The sequence below is a fragment of the Lepisma saccharinum genome, chromosome 3 (assembly GCF_977018435.1).
Source record: "Lepisma saccharinum chromosome 3, izLepSacc3.1, whole genome shotgun sequence".
Taxonomy (NCBI): Eukaryota; Metazoa; Arthropoda; class Insecta; order Zygentoma; family Lepismatidae; genus Lepisma; species Lepisma saccharinum.
In genome coordinates this window covers 108,130,955-108,153,079 of record NC_139231.1, presented here as the reverse complement: position 1 = coordinate 108,153,079, position 22,125 = coordinate 108,130,955, and the positions used below count along the sequence as shown (strand labels likewise).

General features: G+C 40.3%; 2 protein-coding genes across 3 annotated transcripts in view; one reads left to right on the top strand and one right to left on the bottom strand.

Moving 5' to 3' along the window:
• Paics (PAICS bifunctional enzyme) overlaps positions 1–10,249 on the bottom strand; it is a 29,343-nt gene extending 19,094 nt beyond the window's left edge. The window contains exon 1 of one of the 2 annotated variants that reach the window (XM_083119126.1): positions 10,080–10,249. In XM_083119126.1, coding sequence (XP_082975252.1) covers positions 10,080–10,092 — 13 coding nt within the window. In that variant the 5' untranslated portion in view covers positions 10,093–10,249. The remainder of the gene's footprint in view (positions 1–10,079) is intronic. The other variant, XM_083119128.1, reaches the window with a different exon arrangement.
• Positions 10,250–12,084: 1,835 nt separating this feature from the next.
• The window catches only part of LOC145985950 (amidophosphoribosyltransferase-like), a 50,694-nt gene continuing 40,653 nt past the window's right edge, over positions 12,085–22,125 (top strand). Inside the window, exon 1 of the mRNA XM_083120091.1 lies at positions 12,085–12,176. The gene's annotated coding sequence lies outside the window, so the exon portion shown is untranslated. The remainder of the gene's footprint in view (positions 12,177–22,125) is intronic.

Sequence of the window (22,125 nt, the reverse complement as noted above, 5' to 3'; positions counted from 1 at the left end):
CACCCCTCCCATTTCCTTCTTTACTCCGGCTTGATTTCAGTTGCCTATTTGCTGTAAATTTGAACTTAAGTTCCAATCTGCTGATGACATTTAAAACTACTGATGGAATACTGATATTCGATGTTAAAAATAAGCATATCTTCAGATTATTTCTTTTTTTAAAAAAAAGCTAAATTCTGACATAATATTTCTTTTGACTACCCATGGGTACCTGAGGAGATTGGTTTATTATTAATGTATTCTAATTTTATATTCGTACTTGCATTAAAAGTGTTTTCTCCTTCATAGAAAATTACAAGACTATTTTGCTTGAAAACACAACGTTTACCTTTTACATGTTGAAGAGAACTACAATTTGAGGAAATTAGTATTTAAGATAAAGATATTATATTTTGCACCACATTTATTTATAGTCTGCCCTGGGAAGATGGAAAATTTCGATTAGTGTGTCTGCCCTGGGAAAAAGGACTACTTTCGCATTGCAAACTTCGCTGTAGTTTTCTATCCAAAAATGGATTTTAAAGAAAATAGAAACGTTGTCTAGCTTCTTCATCTAATCACATTTCATCAAAAGACTTACCTTTCCATATTTATCAAATTTCAAGTTTTGTCTTTCGAAATTGGGTAAAAAAAAAATAGTGCAGGTCATCATCCACTGGAGGCATGAACAGAGGTCTGATGCAATCTTTTGATAAGTTGGTAGGCAAAAGCGAAATATATTGTGCTGCAATCATGGCATGTTGTATGCTTGAAGGCAAAGGTCATAGTGGCAAACGTTCTAAATTGTACCAATATGCTTACCACCAACTCAGTTTCCTACGTGACGATTTGAAGAATGTCTTTCTCCCCCCCCCCCCCATCTCTAGTGCTTTTTTACCATTTTCTTCCAAACTTAGAGTTAGAAGAAAGTTGTATGGAAGGAAGGCATAAATGTAGAAAGGATAAAGATGCTTTCAAGATATAACAGATGTAAAAAGGAAGCAACTGGACAGAGTTGTTTATTTTACTTCCTTTATGTGTGTAATGGTAACTTGATTGTAACTTGAAAGGGATGGGTAGAATGTCCATGGCACAGTTACCATCCCAGCATTCCCTTCAACTGACTCAAGAAAGAACACAGAAAACTTGTCAGACCGATGGACTGTGAGTTTTGAATTTGTTCTGCAAATGGTGCCTCATATAATTTATAGGCTATTTATATGTCTGTTATTTTCCGTCCACTTCTTATCTCTGGAGGATCGCTAAGATGAGAATGAATAGTGGCTGGTGAAATGGTGTAGGAACGAACAAGCACACGGATTCATCCATGCTTCATTACGGTTCGATCTTTCAGAAGTCGCGGCTGGGGCTCCTCAAGATAAAGTTTCACAAGGGCGAGGTGGAGTTTTAGCAAGTCCCCACTTTCCATCTTGCCCCACTATCTCTACCCTAGCCCACTTTTCCACATTCCTCCAATAAAAACATAACCATGTTATATATTACCGGTTTTAAATACGAAAAATAATAGCCTTATTTTAAAAAAAATACATTTAAGAGCAGGAGGAACACAGTTTGTGTGCAGCAAGACGCGAAGACCCTAAACTGTTCCCTCCCCCTGAGAGGGAGAAAACTTAGCATTACGCTTATTGGAATATTATTTACTTGCTCTCTTGGGAATACCAAACTTCTGATGGCGTAGAAAAACACGTGAACAGATAGAGGACACGTTGAAGATTTAACTTGTCGTGTTTATTTAATACCTACACAATGACATCAAGATAACAGTGATCTCAGCTTAAATTGCTATTTTCTTGTGAACAATAAATCCAACGCTTATGTAATTATTTGGAGCTACTCAAGGGGACCGACCCGGTTTGGCGCCCCGGGCAGTCGTCCGGCCCTTAAGCCGTCCTGCGTTGTTTCGCTGACCACTTCGCCAAAGAGTTCAAGGAACTCTGTGACAATGGCAGAGAGGGGACAAGAGCAGAGAAGCTGTAACCCTTTGGACCAACAAGTTACCAATATAAAACAAAGCAGGTATGTAACTGAGAACCGGCTAGGGCTGTCGTCATTGGTGCGAGAGGTCCCGGGTTCGATCAGAGATCCAAAATGTCGGTTGTGTTGATCCTGCGTCGTGAGAAGAATCGGAGTGCTGCCTGGAGTAACAAAGGAGGTCTACACCACAGTTTCTAAAGTCAGAACGCAGCATAAACGGGACTCGACAATGCCGTTCCACAATGAAAGCTGCTCGGCAGGTACTGAGTCTGAAAGGGTTGTTGCACCACGGAGTTTTTAAGTCGGTAACAATCTAATAAATCGCACAAACTACACGAAAATATAAAGCTAGAAACGATACGGAGATAAGCAGACTTCCGTGACAGAGTGGTCAGCACAATGCACCCAGCCTGGCATGGTTTTTCTTCGTGCCCTCATCCTCATCGTCGCGATTAGCCAAAAGTAGAAGAAAAGCGACGCTAAATAACAAAACTCGAACTCTACAGGGAGACAAGTCTCTGTCTCAATAATAAAGTCAGGCCTCCCCGATGGCGTAGTGGTAACGTCGTCGCTTTGCAATTAAGAGGTCCCTGGTTCGATACCCGATGGAGGCACACTGCACAGTGGTTCAGATCCACTTGAAAACTGTAGGTCTAGTCTCAGTTAGCCTATATGCGAACAAAGTGGACTTCATTGTTCATTAATTCAATTAATACTAAATCCGAGGAACCGGGAGGAGTGGCAGATAGGCTGCACAACACTTCTCAAGAGGTTCGAAAGTCAATGCAGAATATTTACTGTAGAATCGTGACGAATAAGTGTCAAGATATTTTATTTTTCTAAAAATTGGAAGGCAGCCAGCCACCTTTCGGAATGGTGGGGCCCCTCACCTCTATTAGCATCGTACTGCTCGATCTAGCCTTGAAATTTGTCGAGAACGAGACGGGCGTTGCTGCTGTACAGCGTCTAAAAATCAAAATTAAGATAAAAAATGAAAATGCTACGTGATGAAAGAGGGTCGATATCGGAGAAGTTAAATTTTCACCCTAAAATTAAGTTCTGGTACTAGCTGGGGGAGGGGGGGGGGTCGCTGATTTCTCTCGCTTTTATTCGTAACTTGGAATATCAGCACGGACTTTCGCACTGGGGAATACGGTCAACAAAGTTGATTGATTGATTGATTTGGCGTTTTAAGTCCACTTTATGCACAGTAAGGGTAATCGGGACTCGACCTAGAGTATAAAGTGGGATCCGAACCACTATACGTGTGTCACCACCGGGTATCGAACCCGGAACCCCTTGAATACAACGCGACGATGCTACCACTGCGCCATCGGGGAGGTCCGTTCTTCAAAGTGGAGTTGTGCTTTCATTTTGAAGCCAGTCCTATATTTTATGGTAATTTCCTCCATTCTAAGATTTTTTTAAGGAAACTTGGAAAAGGTGAAGGGGTGTGTGAACCTGCTACTCCGCGGCACGCCACTGACCACTACTGATGTAAAAAGTAAAGGTAACAAACATACCAAAGAACAACTCGGTGGCGACTCGCGGAATTTTTGGGGTGTAGGAAGTTATGGTAAACTGACCGAGGAAAGTTTTCAAAAATGCGTTCAATTACACAGTGACATGTATCGCCTGCACCTTGGATTAGCCGTTGGATTTGTAATGTTAGCTGCAGGCCCTCCCTGCCTGTCATGTGTGGATTAAGAACAGAAATGCAAATACCAATATTCTGATAAGAAAACGTGCTGTTTCAACTCATAAATTACGCTAAATGTAATAAAATTATGCTAGGGTTTATTATTATTATACAATTATTATTAATTTATTATCATTTTCTGATGACTGTAGTAGTTTTAAGTTCAATTTTATTTTGCTATTTTGGAGTTGTGAACTGAGTTATTCATTATTTATTGTAGTTAGCAACGTTAAGAATTTCGACCATTCAAAAGAAAGAAAAAAAAAGTGGGTTTAGCATATTGCTTGAAAAAAGTTGAAGAAAATTCCATGACTGGTAACGGCATCCATTTGTTTTATTTGTGACCTCCAACTTTCTACCGATTTCCTTTTATGAAATGTTCCTCCCTTGTTAAATCGGGGAGGATAAAGAAAAGATGAAAACAAGAGGATGGATCAGAGCCTGTAAAAGCTTTTTTCCCTTGGTCGGCATACTTCCTTTTGTTTGAACAAGTCCGCTGGAGAAGTACAAACAAGATCTGGAGATTTTCTTAAAAGTAAATATTTCCTCAAAACATCTTCATTAGAATTCAATTTCTCTGTTTCCCAAGGACGCCCGTTTTTGAGGTGATGCTGGATTTTCCATTATGCCAAACACAGAGTGCTAGGTGCCAACGAAGTTCAAATTTTGATAGGTTTAGAACCATTATGCTAGAGTTGGCATCACTGTTGAGGAACTCACGGGACCTCCCTCGCGTACCCCCCCCCCCTCCCATGAACTGCCCCTCACCCATCTGCCTGTGGGATGACGAGAAAGGTCCCTCAGGGGCAGGCAAAGACGTCGTCTTTGGGCAACAGATCTGGAACGAGCGGGTGATAGCTAGCACATCATTGACTCTTGACAGTCGAGTAACGAACCTCGATTGCGCTCAAAATTTTATAACGCTCATTAAACTATTAAGAAGTAGAAAATTGGAAATAAGTATAAATGAAACTGTAGGAAGTTCCTCACTTCCTACATGGAGGAATCGCCACTGGAACAACTAAATGGTTTGCAGCAATACGTGCAACACATAAGGAAATGCCTCTCCCCAACAGTGTTGGCTATCTGCAGACAGATAAACTGCAGACAAGCCATATCTCTCCTTATTTGCTTCCTGATAACGCGAGAGGCACACAGCACAGGCGAAAGACAATGACGATCAACGTCAGTAAGAAACGTAAGAAAAAATTGCTATTCTGTAATACAAGGTATGAATTAGTCACACTATGTGGTATTACAAGGGCAAGCGCTGGCCCTTTGTTCAAGCATAACTTTATGGTGAAATAGAAATAACTACAAGATAGCGATACAATATTTGGAATTTGCTTTCTTCCTCACGGGCCGTGCAAGGATTAATAGAATATAAGAGACACAACAAGATTATGTTGTGTGTGTACAGGCACGAGCAAAAGTGCGGACCTCACAAGGGGGTACTGGTAACGTATCGTCGTATGTTAGTAATCATGGGATCCCGGGTTCGATAAAAGGTGGAAGCACATAGTGGATCGGATTTCACTTTAAACTGGAGATCCACTTCACTTATGGACCAAAAGTGTATTGAAATGGATGGTCTTATCTTGTATTCTTAGCGCAAGAACCTTCTGAAAACTACTTTATTTTATTTTTAATATTCAACCCATATTTTCTTCTGACTATTCAATTCGGAGAAAATTTAAAACACCCGAGAAATAGCATGATTTCAGTGGGGTGCCCAGGAATTCAGCAAGGGACTGTCTACTTTTTTTTTTAGTAGTCGGCTCTCATTTTGCCACATTTTCTTGCATTTGACGTTCTTTTTTTCAAGTCCCTACAGTGAAATCGCGATATCTCCAGGCGCGGTAACTGCCTTTATAGCAGTGAGAGACTGTTGCCACGTTAAAAAATTAAAATGCTACGTGATGAAAGAGGGTCGACATCGGAGAAGTTCTGAGCTGTGATTGCACACTGGTTCCTGGCTTGACTACTTAACAACGCCAATTTTCTCAGGACTGTCTGTAGTACATCCGTGGTATTTATAGTAGCTACCGTGCAGCCAGTGGCGTGCCCAAGGCCTTTCGCCCAGTATTCCTAAAAAAAATAACGCCAAAGGTAGGAAAACATGACAAAATGAGAGCTGACTACCAACAAAAGGTATACATAACCCATCCCTTCCGAAAATCCTGGGCACTCCACTGCGTGCAGCAGTAGCGAAGCTGGACTATCGAAGGAGGCAAGCGATTAGAGACATACATATATATAATTTTCGATTCAAATTTTACTCCCCTCCCCAATTCATATTAAGGTAGCGCTTCTGACACAGGGACATCCAAGAGAAACACATGCATGGACGATGTATTTACTACAATAAATTCCAAACTCCTGTAAGTGTCGCACAAAGCCTCCATGAGATAATTGTTTAAAGTCAGGTAAATCGGATGTTGGTCGCCTCGCTTCCACCGTTTTCATTTCTACACTTTTCTCCCTCGAGCTAAACGAAGCAGATATAAATTGCTAAATAATACATACACCTCTTTGGGTTCCCCGATGGCGTAGTGGTAATGTCGCCTTGTAGAGTAGAAGAGGTGAGACAAGAAACTCTCCCACCCGTGTGCTGGGTCGGAAACGCGGCTAGCGCATGCGCGAACTTCCCCTTATCATGCACACAGGCAGGGTTGCCGAACGTCATAAATACTGTGCGAGCACGAAGAAACAAAGTGATCGACTTCCTTGTCTTAATTTAAAGTGTGTGTTTGTTTTGTGTGTGATTTTGTGTGCAGTGTACTTGTATCATGGAAGCTTGCAGTTCAGAGAAAGCAAGTAAACTCGGGGGACGGCAAGTAATCCACAGCCAAGGGCGAGAAATTGTATATAATGTATATACATTTATGAAAGACGAGGTGGGAGTTCGTATGTCCGAAAAACAGTTGCAAAGGAGGGTGGCTCGCGCATGTGGTGTTTCTTTCAGCAGTGTGAGAAGAATTGTAATAGAAAGTAAAGCATGCACTACGTTGAAGAAGCACTTTCGTACGCCCCATAAAACACGACCTCGCCGAAAAATCAAGACTGATATAGACGAGTTCGATAAGTGTGTTGTTAGGCGTGTTGTGCACGAATTTCACATTACGGATGGAGAAAGGCCAACGTTAGAAGGTATCCGAAGGGTTTTGAAACATAGAATAGGGTTTCAAGGCAGTGTCTGGTGTGTGCGGAAGATAATACGTGACCTAGGGTTTAAGTGGAAAAAAGCAGAAAATAATAGACAACTGCTTATAGAAAAGGACGAAATAAGAAGTTTACGTTCATCGTACCTCAAAGCCATAAAAATCTTTCGTCGACAAGGGCGACCCATTGTTTACGTTGACGAGACTTATTTTCACAGCTCGACAACAAAGAAAGAAGCTTGGGTGGATGGAACCGCGGCTGGCGTCAAAGCACCGGTGTCTAAAGGGCAACGTGTAATTGTTGTACATGCTGGCGGCGAAGAGGGTTTTGTTCCAGGTGCACTGTTAACGTTCAAATCTGTAAAATCTTCTGGCGATTACCACCATGATATGAATGCCCAAAATTTTGAGAAGTGGCTACGAGAGAAGTTGATCCCAAATTTGACACCAAACAGTGTGGTTGTTGTTGACAACGCCTCATACCATAACGTACAAATAAATCCTGCGCCTTCTTCCTCCTCCCGAAAAGATACTATGATTCGGTGGCTAGTTCAAAACAACATCCCCTTTGACGCACACATGTTCAAACCAGAATTGTATTCGTTGGTGAAACTTAACAAACCCCGTTTGAAGATGTTCAAAATTGATTCCATCTTAGCAGAATACGGTCATTCTGTTGTACGTTTACCGCCATACCACCCAGATCTTAACCCGATAGAACTGATATGGGCAGACATGAAACAATACATTTCGAAAAAGAACGTGAAGTTTACTGTGGAATCAGCTACTAATTTGTGCACAGAATTTGTAGCCACGTTACCACTTTCAGCGTGGAAAAAAGTGTCAAATCACGTTATAAAAAATTGAGGATGCATATCTCAAGGCAGAACCGTTAATCGATAGTGCAACAGAGAGACTCATTATCAATATTGCCGACGACAGTGATTCTGACGTTGATAGGCCCTTGGAAGATGATAGCTCCTTGGAAGATCGTCCCATCAACGAGGATGACATGAGTGGCATAGAAGACATAACCGATAGCGACTAAACTTTATAATGCAGGTATGCTCTATCTTAATTCACTATCTTAACATCTCACTTCTTGTGTATTTTTTTTTTACTGTAAAAACATTTTTTTTTGATGAACTTCAATATCTTGCTTACTTTTCTTCTCGTTCTGCGTAGACAGTTTGGCCCGTATGCACTGCCAACCCTGCTTACGTGTGTCCCTCCCCTACGTGCGGCTTGGGCGTGAGGTCGCGAGGAGTTTCTTGTCTTACCTTAGTCAAGGGGTCCCGGGTAGGGATGGCCAAACGGATCCGATCCGAAAATCCGGATCCGGATTAGAGAGTTTCGTATCTCAATCCCATTTAATATTACCACACCTTAAAAGGTATTATGATCTTCGATTACAAAGAAATTTTTCATTAGTTAGTCCTACAAGATTTTTTCAAGTGTTGTTCCTAAAATACTTTGCTAAGCATCGGTTAACACACTCGTGCACAAAAATAATCTGACTTGTTTAACATAAAATGTCAGAGGTGATTTTGTAAATGCCATTGAAACGAATATGTATTCATTCGAATGTATTGGAAATGAAAACATACATAAATGTGAGACATTCAATTCCAGGATGAAACCTTTAACACATTTAACAAGATAGAAATGATATACAAAAATTATACAATTGTTCTACAGTTACAGTTTTACAAATTAAAATAAAACATTATAATATATGCAGTGTTATATAATTATATATATTAGCAGGTAACAATATGTTATAAACACATTCATACTTTCCAAAGAAACGCTCATGTGGGATGGCCAAACTGATCCGGATCCGAAAAATTTTAGAATCCGGATCTGGCCATCGCTAGTCCCGGGTTCAATACTCGGTTGAGGCATATTCAACGGCAGTTCGAATTCTACATTAAGCTCTAGGCCCAGTCCTGATTAACCTATCTGTGCAAAAAGTGAACTTAATAACCGAACTCAACCAAACAGTAAAACACCCGCACTTCGCCGTATCAACCGCTCCCAAATTCATGTTCGTTTCGATTAATTCAGAGCACAAACAACAGCAACAAACACTCACTCCCTCACAAATTATTTCCCCAACTACAAAGCATCCAAACAAGATCACTTTGAAAAACTCTGAAACAACAGAAAGTGATACCAACCTATTTCCTTAATTTTATCACTCACGGGAGAGAAGATATATCAGTTTGGAGATAGAAATTACGCTGTGCAATCAGAATCATTACAACAGAAAGAATATGTATACAATGTTTATGTAATAAAGTGCCATAATAATACAAAAAGTTTCTTTGTTCTTAATATGTACAATGTATAGGATTTAGATTGTGATGTTTACAAATATCAGAAGGTAGTCCCTTTTTCAGACACTTTTTTTCCACTCCAATTTCTATTCAACAGCCATCAATTTATTGAATTAACTTTTAAAATTTGTGAAACACTTCACTTGAATTGCCGTGTAAATAATTTGACAGTTGCCAACACTGTAGCTCTCAACACTGGCAACGTAATTCGAGCTGGACCTGGACGCATAGTGCAGACATTCCTCTTCCTGGAAACACAAGCGCTCGTTCTTTCCACCTACCTTTGCCTCAACCCATGGTCTCAACCCCCAATGTCAATTTTCTTACGCGTTTTAAAATTCGCGATAACAAAATAATTTTTAATTTCAGTGACCTACATGGAATTTAGAGTAATGATAATGACCTCTTACTAATTTTCATCACATTCTAAGAACGGTTAAGGCATGCTTATCTTGTGATGTCGCTTCATATCGCTATCTGCTAAAATTATAATATATTTTCCGAACTAGTGCAGTTTGAATCCATCAGCACGCGCGATGTCAAAGTAGCAGACGCTTCTCACCGAACAAACCAGCCTCATTGTACGTACGTTTGGTGAATCTCGTTTTTGCACCAAACACACGGAATGCGACTTTTGGGACAGCATAATGAATCGCACGGAAGCACAACATTCACGTAATTGGTGTGCATATGGCAACACTGGTGTCAAGGTCTCGAGCAAAAGCTTTGGCGTAGTAGAAAATAATAAAATACCGAGTTCGGTTTCAACACCCTTGCAATTAGAACAGTCAATGTGATATGTTTGTGTCAGTTTTCACACTAAACTCTTGGATTCGTATACTATGATCCTTACGTCAGTGTAAACGGTGTGCAGTGCAATATATAAATGCTTTTTTTGGAGCTTACCTTGTTCACCCATCTTGCGATTTGCTTTCAGATTAGCAGTGCGCACTGTTACACGTCCAGAAGCAGAAAGGGGGCCTGAAACTTCCAGGGAATGCTACACTGACAGTGTTGCTCCTCTCGTAGTTCAAGGTCGAGCTATGGAGCGGCAACCAGCTATCTCGAACTCAATTTCATAGATCTGAAGTCAACCGAGGGGCAGCCTATGGAGAAACTGCCCGCGCCTGCCTTCAGCGCCACCTCCAGTGTTGCCAGAACACAATCGCATAAAAGAGCTAAAACGAAACTCGCTGCTGGATTTTATGGGAGCTACATATCCTTCTCCACCACCATTTATTCAGATGTAATATGTTGGATACAAGTTTGCATTTCTGCATATTTTATTCGTTCGTACGTATCTGTATGGGAAGGTTAATATTACCCATTCAAGTGTTTGTAATACTTGGCCCTCCTCCTTCTAAATTAACATCCGTGTATAAATTTAAGCATGAAACGAATTTATCATATTTAAATGTACCTTATTCAGTTCAAATGAACAGTGGCGTAATGAAGTATTTGCCTTTGCGTCGCGGACGACATATTTTCAGGTGGGCTCGGCTCTGGTTGGCTGGACTACTCAGATTCATATTCTTCTCTCTCTCTCTCTCTCTCTCTCATTTCTTTCTTTCTCTCTCTCTCTCTCTATTATTTCTTTCTTTCTTTGCCTCTTGTTGACTTTCTTATTTCTCTATTTCTTTGTCTGTCAACATGTCTTTATCTCTATTTTGAGATTTTCACTGACTCTATTACGTTCTCTCTTTTTCTTCTACAGCTTTCCCTCTCTCTTTATCTTGCTGCACAGATTCGGATAATTTCTCATGTAGGCATGAGAGTCTGCAGAATTTTTTTCCAGGGTGGGAGAGACAAGAAAGGAATTTATTCCAGGGGTATAAAAGGCATTTCTCCCCAAAACACAGCTTCACTTTGAAGTTATATTTTTTTGCAACAATCTGTATATTTCACTTCTAATTAAATATCAATTCCTCATAATAATTAATTCACATTATTATGATTGAAATTAAATTATATGTGTAAAATATATAATTTTAGGCTGACATTCATTTTCCAGAGGGCTAGAGCCCATTCTCGCCCAATCAGTGGCGACGCTACTACATACGACAAAGAAAAACGTAGGTACTTAAAATATGGAGGAATTTTCAAGTTCTATAAGTGCCAGTGGCAGCTACGACTGGACCTACAGTTTAAAGTGGTATCCCAACCACTACGTGCCTACACCGTGTATCGAACCCGCGACACCTTGATTACAATGCGACGATATTTCTGCCGGAAACGAACTCATGAATTTGATATTGAAATAGGGGGGGGGGGTGCAAGTATCATACGAGAGGAAATCCATTGTGGTATTTTCAGGGGGTCTTATAAACAGTTGCATTTGTTGTAGGTTCTAACGGAAATAAATACGTATTTAATTTCTCAAAAACAATAGAGGGCGTATCCCCTCCCTTACACACATCAACCCTTAGTACTAGTATCCCGTATGTGAAATAATATAAAGAATAAACATTGTTTTACTTGATATTCAGTAGTGTGCCCATGATTTTCGAAAGGACTAAAAATGTTACGCTCCCAAATTTTGTGATTTTCACCAACATTTGACGTTGTTCTTTTGGAATTCCAGGTAAAGGGAGTTGTGACCCTCACCACTCCTATTGGGCACTCCACTACCGACAGCTACCTCAGTGGCCAAGCCCAGGGAGTAATCGCCTGGCCACTGAGGTTCGAGTCCCGGACCGGGTATGGGTAATCCTTTATGTGTTTTCGAGCTTCATCTAATTATCATCGTAACAATCAGCGTAAAGTTGCAGGAGAATGGCGTAATATAAGAACATGTAAATCTAGAGCAGTGCGCAAAAGGTCTACATCTGGTTGTAAGTGAGCTAAGTTGGCAACACTCATCTCCTCGACCACTTAGCCTCTCTCTCGGATTGTCACGTGACTGAAACTGGCTGCAAACGCTGTCTCGTTTACTTTGCAGCTGAGAAAAGCACAAGGAAGTCAGTTTCACGTGGTGACATCAACAACGTATATCACGCGTGTAAGGTAAGTTCTGTATATCATGTACAAATCTCTCTATTTTTTTAATGATAACATTGTTTTTCATTTTATCTTGTTCAAGTGCACTAAAGAGAAAATGTTCTATCGGTAAGTAGTCCCAGAATTAGGGGGCTCAGGGGGCAACAGCCCTAGGCATTCACTTACAAAGGAACCAAGAAGGCGGGGAGGCTGCTTTGGGAAAATGTCACAAAATGGAAAGTAATGCGATATTTTTAAATGTGAAAAAAAATATGTATAAGATATATAAGTAATCATGTAACATAACCTGTCATAAAAGTTTGAACCTACTGTATATATAATAAGGGTTGGGGGCAAGTAAGACCTCCCCCAAAACACTGCTTCGTACCTGCATCGATCTGTACCAGTCTTAACCTGCGTTTAATAATTAATAGGCAAATTAATGCGACTGAAATGAAATAAATTTTTACAATCTTAGCCTGACATTTATTTTCCAGGGGTTAAATGATGAGAGAGTGTACACAGAAAATCTCCGAAGTTAATATAAAATTTTGTATATTAAATATTAATGCCATTATTATACATACATATTATACCATGGGAGAGACCCGGCTCGATCCCCGACGTGGGAGAACCGGGATTTTTCCCACCTGTTCAACCGGCTCCCGCGGCCAGCCAGCGTCGTATAAAATGGGTACCTGGAGGAAACAGGGTGGGTTAAGGCGACCAGGGCGTGGTGTTGATCACATCACCCCCACCTTTAGCCGTGATCAAGAAAGTGTGGTGCCCTAACTCTACACCCCCGATACGCCTTGCGTGTTGCAAAACACAGGGGAGCACTTTACTTTTTATATTATATTTCTTGCAAAGAAATAGGGTGCAGCCAATTGTGTGTGAGGTGATCCGCATGGGCATAACTAGCAGGCTAACTTTGGTGAAGGGGGCAGAATATACAGGTCTTCCATTCTATGAAATTAGTGGCAGGACTATTTTGCTAAATAACGGTTACATTTGTGAAATCATAAAAAATTTCTTTATTATCTTTCTCCTCAAGTCCCAGGAGGTTACAAGAGTACCCTTAACGATTGAATTGTAATAGCCCTGAAAATCCACCATGACCCCTCTTTACTGCCGTTACTGTTGGCCAGTTAACCAAGTCCATAAACATTGCGAAATTAGAAACAAGATTGGTATTATTACCAGTATTCCACTTCCAGACTAATCATCACTGTTGTATTGCCAAGACTTCAGGTCGGGCTAAATTATTTTTCTCAAGATTTGCCCATTGCAGAGGCGTGGCGTGCGGTAACAGCAAAATGTAAAGAATTAAAAAGTTGTTTCAATAAAATGACAACATTGTTAAATACGTTAATGAACCCCGTTGCCGTCGAGTATTGCCTAGGACATTTTTTCTGCAGCCGACAGAAGCGAAGAGGGAGGTCGTTCCGCTACCCTCAAGAGGCAACAAGGGAGAAGAGGGCGCCAATGCAAGGAAAGAGCGGGGAAGGAATTTATGGGGTTATTCATATACCTGTTAAGGGGCCCTGTTGCCGTTCAGACCCACCGGAGCAGCCAGTGTTGTCACAGCGGATTGGTAGAAAAGAGCTAAATCCCGCCTAAATAGGAATACAATTTCTGTGAAGCAACTAGAGGTAGACTGCAGAGCCAAGGCTGGATTGAACTACAACTGAGACCAGTTAGGTAATAGACGAAAATATAGTTCCTTGGTGTGATTCGTGATTTGGACAAACCTTGCTCCAAAATACTAAGTTGGCAACAGTAGTACGTACAGCTGGGTTTTCCTTCCACAAAGGAGCCGAGTTCTGTCGTCTGTTCAGTGCTCACCACACAAACGTCAAAGTGACCCGAGGAAAGTGTGGTTCTTCTTCTTCCCTTTCGCAGCTCATTGCAAAGAAACGGAGACAGATGAAGAATTGACAGAGGTCTACCACTATTCGTTGGATTTTTGTGGTAACTGTCTCATGAGTGGTAGTTCTTTCTAGGAGTGTTTGTAGCTAAATCACTGTGCTGATTGCAAAACAAGAACGAAATGAACAAATATCTAGCTCGAAGAAATGTTTTCTTTACCGAAAGGGGGGGGGGGGGGTTGTAATAACGTCTAGCAGGCATAAATGTCGTACTGATAGCCGGTAACACTTTTTAAAAAGTCACGCCACGCCACTGCCCCATTGGTATGTTTTTATTCTGGCACAATTATTCTTATAATGGTGGAAGCTTGGTGTAGAGGCCAAAGCCTTTGCTTATTGGCATTTCTAATTCAATTCTTGAACCTCACGCTGCGAAAAGTAAAGTCAAAGTACGCGGTAATGAATTGTTGACTACTGTTATTTTAGCTATGAACTGTACTTCAGTTGATTCATAATGTGTCGCAAAGTAATACTCTTTAGGTCGACAATTTGATAAAATATTTCTTATGAAGGAGCATAATTATTTTGGATGGTTTGGTTTATTTTACTTTGCATTTCTGCCACTTTAGGCTAATTGCGATGAGGATGGGCGATGATATGATGAAGTTAATGTAGAAACTCACGAAGAACACCCATGCCCAGGCCGGGATTCGAACCCCTGGCGTCGTAGCGCTATGTGCTAACCCCTCTGCCACGGAGGCCGGCCCTTATATCAATGAGTTAACGGAAATGAGTTGCAAAAAAATATTAAAATATCCAAAGACTTTTACATCATAATCCACGCCGTTTTTAGAAGCTATTTTTTTTTCTAAAAACCACAAGTACCTGGGGCAAGTACCTCCTTTCCCCCCGCCTATGGTGATGCACCCTGACCCCTCTTTACGGCCGGTACGGTTGGCCAGTTAACCAGTTTTGTCTGGTTAAGTAATTGATTCTTACTCATCCCGCTTTCTTCATTTCTAAATCCTCTTTCTCGTTCTCCCGTTGTAGCATTTTTCTAACAATATGCATCAATGGCGTGTTGTTGTGGCCGTCGCCTTGTAATCGAGTGGCCCCGGATTCGATACCCTGTGATGCACATGATGGTTCGGGCCCCACTTGAAACTCTAGGTGCAGTCCCGATTAGCCTATCCAGGCACGTAGCCACAGGGGGAGAGCTAAGGCGGCTGAAGCCCCCCCTAAATCCTACAGATATCAAATTGAAATATTATTTTTAATGTCAAAAGCAGAAATAAAGTTATAACCACAGTAAAGACTGCATTACATCGAAAAAGGTTTAGTGTATAATAGAGGAACCAAGTTATATTTTTATATTCTATCATTTAATAATCCAAATAATAACTGGATCCGCAGCTTCCAAAACTTGCAGTTTTCTTTGTTAGAGGTCACGGAATATAAACTTTGAGTAAAATTTACCACAAAATGTTAAAGCCATTTTTGAACTATTGTGTAAAAGTTAATAACAAATTACAATAACTATGATTTTCACTACACTAACTATACAAAATAGGCTATAAGAAAAATAATCGGCAACAGTTGTGTTTGATATTCACTGATTCTCTCGATTTATGTAATAATAACAATAAATTTGGATTGAAATTGGTGTATTTTTAATAACTTATAATAGTTATTATTGTAAAATAATACAAAATAGGCTATAAGAAAAATAATCGGCAACAGTTGTGTTTGATATTCACTGATTCTCTCGATTTATGTAATAATAACAATAAATTTGGATTGAAATTGGTGTATTTTTAATAACTTATAATAGTTATTATTGTAAAATAACAATAATTATTGATGAAGAGATTCACTCGGGGTATTGACCAGGCAGGGACGTCGTTAAGGAGGCCCCGGGGGCACTGGCCCCGGCAAACGCCCACGTGGCCCCGGGAAACTGTTTACTTTGATTACAAATATTGCAAAATAATTCTTCAGTAAATATTGCTTGCAGTTTGAAACACCTCTTCAATTTTCAGTAGCACGAATCCCAAGCATGGCATTTCTTATTTCCCTGTTTCTTGCTTGTTGAACACAAACAGATGCATTGGCAGAGGATGCAGTTAATGGTTTTATGGTCCGTCCCGGTCAGGGAAGTCAGAGACATATTGAAAATGCACTTTCCTCCCTGCTGCACACCAGATCCAGAAACCCCCAAAACCCGTACTTTCTCTCCATCTGGACTGGCACAATGGGCGCCGAAAAGACAACACAAACAGGAAGATTTAGCCGCGGGTGGCTAGGACTTTCTGGGCTAATTATTTTATGGTTAAGAAAAGATATCCCCATGCGTTTCAAATTCCAAGAACAAAATTCTCTGCTTGTCCATTTTTGGGCGCGGGAATGAATGACATAGCGGTTCTTCTCACATGCACTCAACCCTCCTGCTAATGACCTGCCCTGCAAAGGAGGGAAAGGCCACATTCTGAAAATTCGGAGAAACATCGAAGCGGTCTGTTTATCTGTTGAGTTGATGGGCTGTCAGATAGTTTGGAGCTTGGTTTGAAGTAGGGTTTGTGGTCCAAAGCGGTGGTTAACTTCTGTAAACCGGAGAAGATAGAATCACGAAGTGTTTGTGATCTCGTTTTCGTACATCGCGAGTGAAATGTCGAATGTAAAGCTGCCAGATTGTCTTCCTCTGGAAACAATGGATCAGGATCGACTGATCGACCAAATGTCCAACATACTGACGTTCTAAAAGAGTCTGACTACCACACAAGATCCTGGGTTCGACTCCCAGGGTGGTTGATCTCATGTATAATGAAGAATAAACCACGTTTCAATTAAGGAAGGAAACTAGGTATGTAGCAATTTTTTTTACAGCCGTCTGCATGCTCTATAAGTATTGTGTTTCAAAATTTGTATATCTTCCTGACTTTCTGTGATTTTTCTTCATTTAGCCTCCACCTGCAAATGCGGAAGCTGTTGCTGCTTAGGTGGCAAGGTTGACTAGACATCCAAATATAATTAATCCCATGTCATACAGCGAATAATAGTTATATAATCATGAGTTATGGAGAAGCAAATTACTTATCAAGTATTTTCTGTTTCTATTTATTGTGTAGTAGTTAACAAGGTTCACTACGATGCCAGCGGTCCTGGGTTCGAATCCCGGACTGGGCGTGTGTGTTCTTTACGATGGTCCTCTCATCAATTTCACATCACTCATTGTCATCTTCATCTTCACGATTAGCCAAAAAGGGTCAGAAAAGAGAAGTAAAATAAACCAAATCAATCATTTATATATATTTTTATATAACGCCGTTTTTCTAACTCTTGGGTTAAATGCGACGATGAGGATGAATGATGAGCCGAAGGAATGGCGATGGGACAGACATGATACAACCATACCTGTCCAAGGTCAGAATCTTGGACCTCTGGTTTCGTAGCGTGTTATACTCAGTGGAATTATTAGTAAGAAAAACATTAAAAGTAGGGTGAAAGGAAGCAAAATTGTATGATGCATAAAAAGCCAAGGTTAAGTCTTCTAAAACCTTACAATTATCGAGTTCTTGTTTTAAGTCCACTTTATGCACAGTAAGGCTAATCGGGACTGGACCTACAGTTTAAAGTGGGATCCGAACCACTATGTGCCTTCACCGGGTATCGAACCCGGGACCCCTTGATTACAAGGCGGCGACCCTACCGTTGCGTCAACGAGGAGGCCCAGAAAAACTTACAATTAGTCAGCAAAATTAATATTGAAGATCAAGGCTTGGGAAGAGTTCTTTCATTCGGTTGCGCGTGGTCATCACATCGAGTCCCATCTAGTTTGAAAAGCAGAACTTGCTTCCATATCGCTTTCAAGTATTTCCCAAATTGTCCTCACGATGTTGGGACAGCACAGAAATTTTGGAACTAATACAAGCAGGCACGTACCCAGGGAAGGGGCTCGGGAGCTGAAGTCCTTTCCAGAAATCCTACAAATATCTGATTTTAATAATGTGTAGTAGTAATTAAATTAACAGAATTAAACATCTTGTAGCTATATGGTAAGTTGCAATACCGAGAAATTCATCTTCAGCGCATTTACCCCTCCCACAACATGTTCCCCCTACCGAAATCAAATTCTGGCTACCGACCTGACCACACGGGTACGAACCTTTCGATTGATTGAACTGGTGTTTTAAGTACATTTTATGCACAGTAAGGCTAACCGGGACTGGACCTATAGTTTAAAGTGGTATCCGAACCACTATGTGCCTCCATCGGGAATCGAACCCAGGACTTCTTGTTGAACCTGCCCAACTAAAGACGAGAGCGTAATGATTTGAGCGTGTGGAACTTTTTCTTATCCAGTACCATCATATATTGTTTTTCACACACAAATAAGATGAATTTTAAGAAATTAGACGTGTGCATAAAATTTCTTATCGTTATCATTCTCCAAGTGAACAATCAGATGTCATAGACGCCTGGATTCGATTCCGGTACAAACTGTATACATGAGATGCCTATCTTAAACTCATTACGCACACAATTCATATTTGCACTGTAAACCTTGTTCCAGCACTTTATATCTAATAGGGTTTTATCTACTTCTCAATTTTCTTCCAGCAAATTTACAAATCTGAAGATTAATAACATTGTGCTTGGTGTATCAGCCATTAAGTTAATGAGTTCATTCTGCATTTACAAGTCTATATCCGTAGACTGTTGGGGGCTACAGAAGAAAATTATGTTCCTTTCCAATTTATTGATTGATTGAGTTGGTGTTTTAAGTCCACTTTATGCACAGTAAGGCTAATCGGGACTGGCCCTGCAGTGTAAAGTGGGATCCGAACCACTATGAGCATCCACCGGGTATCGAACCCGGAACCCCTTGACTACAGGGCGACGATGCTACCATGCGCCATCGGGGAGGCCCTTGTTCCTTTTCAAGATTATATATATATACACACACACAGGGTTCGAAAAATCCCGGTCGCCAGGTCGAAATTTCAGCCTGGCGACTGTGATCTTTTGCTGTAATATGTACAAAATTTTAATGATTCTAAGTTCAAATTGCAGGACAGCGTAAGTTAGTAAATATTTTTTTTTCTTTTATCAACGTTGTAAACATTCCATAGAGTCAGTAACAATTTCTTACCCTTTGTCCCCCATTTCCTGCTTTCTCAAATAATGTAGCGATGTTTTGAATACCGTGATGCTCAGCATCATATATAGTGTGTTTCAAAAGTCGCACAACCCAAACTTTGGAAATGTATATCATGAAAACCGTAAGAGATATTTACACCGATTTTCTGAATTATAAAGCCTCATCCATTGAGATATTTTTCAATGCTTAAAATTCAGTCCACTCCATACAGAAAATTATATAAATTAATAACTGACGGAAAGCAGCATTCAAATTTTTCCAGAAATGAACTTCTGAGTAAGAAAAATATGTAAGAAATGATCGAAGGGTCATAATTAGACATTTGATGACTAATGCCATGTCGTCTGTCATTTGCGACAAATATTGGTCATGTGCAACATTTGATGAATTTTTGACTGGCGATTTTATGGGTTGAGTGAAAAGTGCCATTTTTGGGACATATCTCCGTATATGGCAATACTAGCAGGTTGAAATATTGTCAACAGTCGCATGCAACATGTGTCTAAGTACTAGCTATACATTTACGTGAAAAATCGTAAATCAAGATTTTGTGCCGAAATAGGACTGAGAGTATCCTAGCCTGCCTGATTACATTGAATTCTCTGCGCTCACTTTCGCCGCTACTGTGCCTGTTTTTTTTTTATTATTGATTCAGCATGGCGTATTCATTGGAGCAGTGCGTGTGCATTGCTGAAGAGTATTTTACTACTCATTCTTACACTCATGTGCAAGAGGGTTTCCAATAAAAATGCCCTGCTTCTGCTGTACCTCACAAAGCAACTGTTTTACAACCAGTCAAACACCAACAAATGATCCCACAAATTGTTTAAGAGTTGATATTTATTGTTGAAAATCGGTTCTCAGATGTTCAGCAAATTAACAATGTTTTTTTTTTAAATAATGTAATTGAATATATTTAGATAAATGCTAACATAAATTTATGAACCCAGTGATAGCCTACATGGTTAGTTTAGTGCAGAAAACCAGGTGTAAATATCTCTTACGATTTTCATGATATACATCTTCAAAGTTTGGATTGCCCGACTTTTGAAACATACTGTAGTATGCACAATTGCTATCTGGCGCCTGGTTTTCAGAGCTGGCGCCTAGCTTTGAAGAAGATTTTTCGAGCACTGTGTGTATATATATAGATATATATAATGTATGTATACAGTATAAGCCTATATGGTGTATAAATATAAATAGTTTGTTAATTTATAATAGTTTGATAGAAAAAAATCTTTCGGTTGCCCCCCCCCCCAAAACTAATCAACCTAGCTACGTCCCTGCGACCAGGTAACAACTTCCTGGTCGATAGCCCGAGAGAATCTCTTCATCATTCGTCGCCAGGAAAGCAAGACTTACAACAATAATTATTATTGTCATTATTATTTGTACTAAACAAGTTTTATCAACGGCCTGATCCACTCTACAAATATTTCTGGCGACGCCTGTGCTGATAAGGAATGAGCCCCACCCGAAATAAAATTCTCGATACAGACCTGAGCCTATCTATTCATAATGTGGACTTAAAAAGCAACAATATTCTACGAGGTCGAGTGCAATCTCATCTCTTGAATTTTGCCGAGGATGGGAGCAATAAACTGTTAGCAAAACGCTATTTGCCCCGAAGGATCGTGTACAGACTTTAATTACACTCGATTTCCAGTTTGTAACATGCTAGTGTAGCTTTTTTTTTAAATCTTGTCGGTCGAACTGCACCTTGGAACAAAAATGCTGCATAAAGAAGCGATGCTGTACCAAGAGAGGCGAGTGTACAGTGGGATCCATGAATATTACCGTGCAAATTGTCCATCACCATGTCCGTGCACTTTATTTGACCAAATGAGAGCTTCAAGAATTAAAAGAAAACTCAAAACAAGCTGTGGACAAGTTCTGCACCAGCATACATAAAAATCCATCCCTTAAAAGCCCATAGGATGTAAGAGAAAAATTAATGAAAATAGTCCGGGACAATTTGCACGGTAATACTCTTGGATCCCACTGTACAGTGGATTTGAAAACTCTTGCTCAGCAAAATGTCCATGACTACTTTCATTGATTTTTGTCTTGCTTTGAGTTTCACCAATTCCACTTTATGCACAGTAAGGCTAATTAGGACTGGACCTACAGTTTAAAGTGAGATCCGAACCATTATACGTACCTCCACCTGGTATCGAACCCGAGACCCCTTAATTACAATGCGTTGACGTTACCACGATGCCATCGGGAGGCGATTTTTCTCTTGCATTCTATGTGTTTTTAAGGAATGCTTGTTTGTGTTGGTGGAGAGGCTGTCAGCACCTTGTTTCGCATTTTGTTGCAATTCTTGACGCACTGCGTAACACAATGAGAATGAACATGGTGATGGACGATTTGATTGGAAATACTTATGCATCCCACTGTACGAGTTAATGCACGAGCTGCAAGAGTGCAAGCATCCCCTCCCCGTTTATGCCGAATTATTCAAATTATTTTTGTCACACAAAATTTGCGGAAAAATATAATACCAGAGGTGCAACCAAAAATTTTTGTCCGGGCGGGGGGGAAGTACCAGGATAAACGTACCAATAATAATAATAATAATAATAGTAACATTAATAATGGCTTTATTATTATTACTACTACCACCAGTAGTAGTAGTAGTAGTAGTAGTATCATCATCAGGGGGGCGAGGGGGCAGTTGCCCCCCAAATTTTCGCCACTTTTGCCCCCGCATTATGCTAAACCTTATATACAGAGGGAAATATATACTTTCTTGGCCCTTCCCCCACTTTTTGCACTCCCCCCCGTTTTGGAACCCAATCGCCACCACTGAGTAGTATCAAAGACGTTTATTATCCTAGTAAATTACGCAAAAAGGGGGTAGAAGTGTGTGCTAAAGCATTTGTTTCGAACAAAATATTTCAAATATTTTTTCAACACCGTCAATTTCACATTTACGAATAAT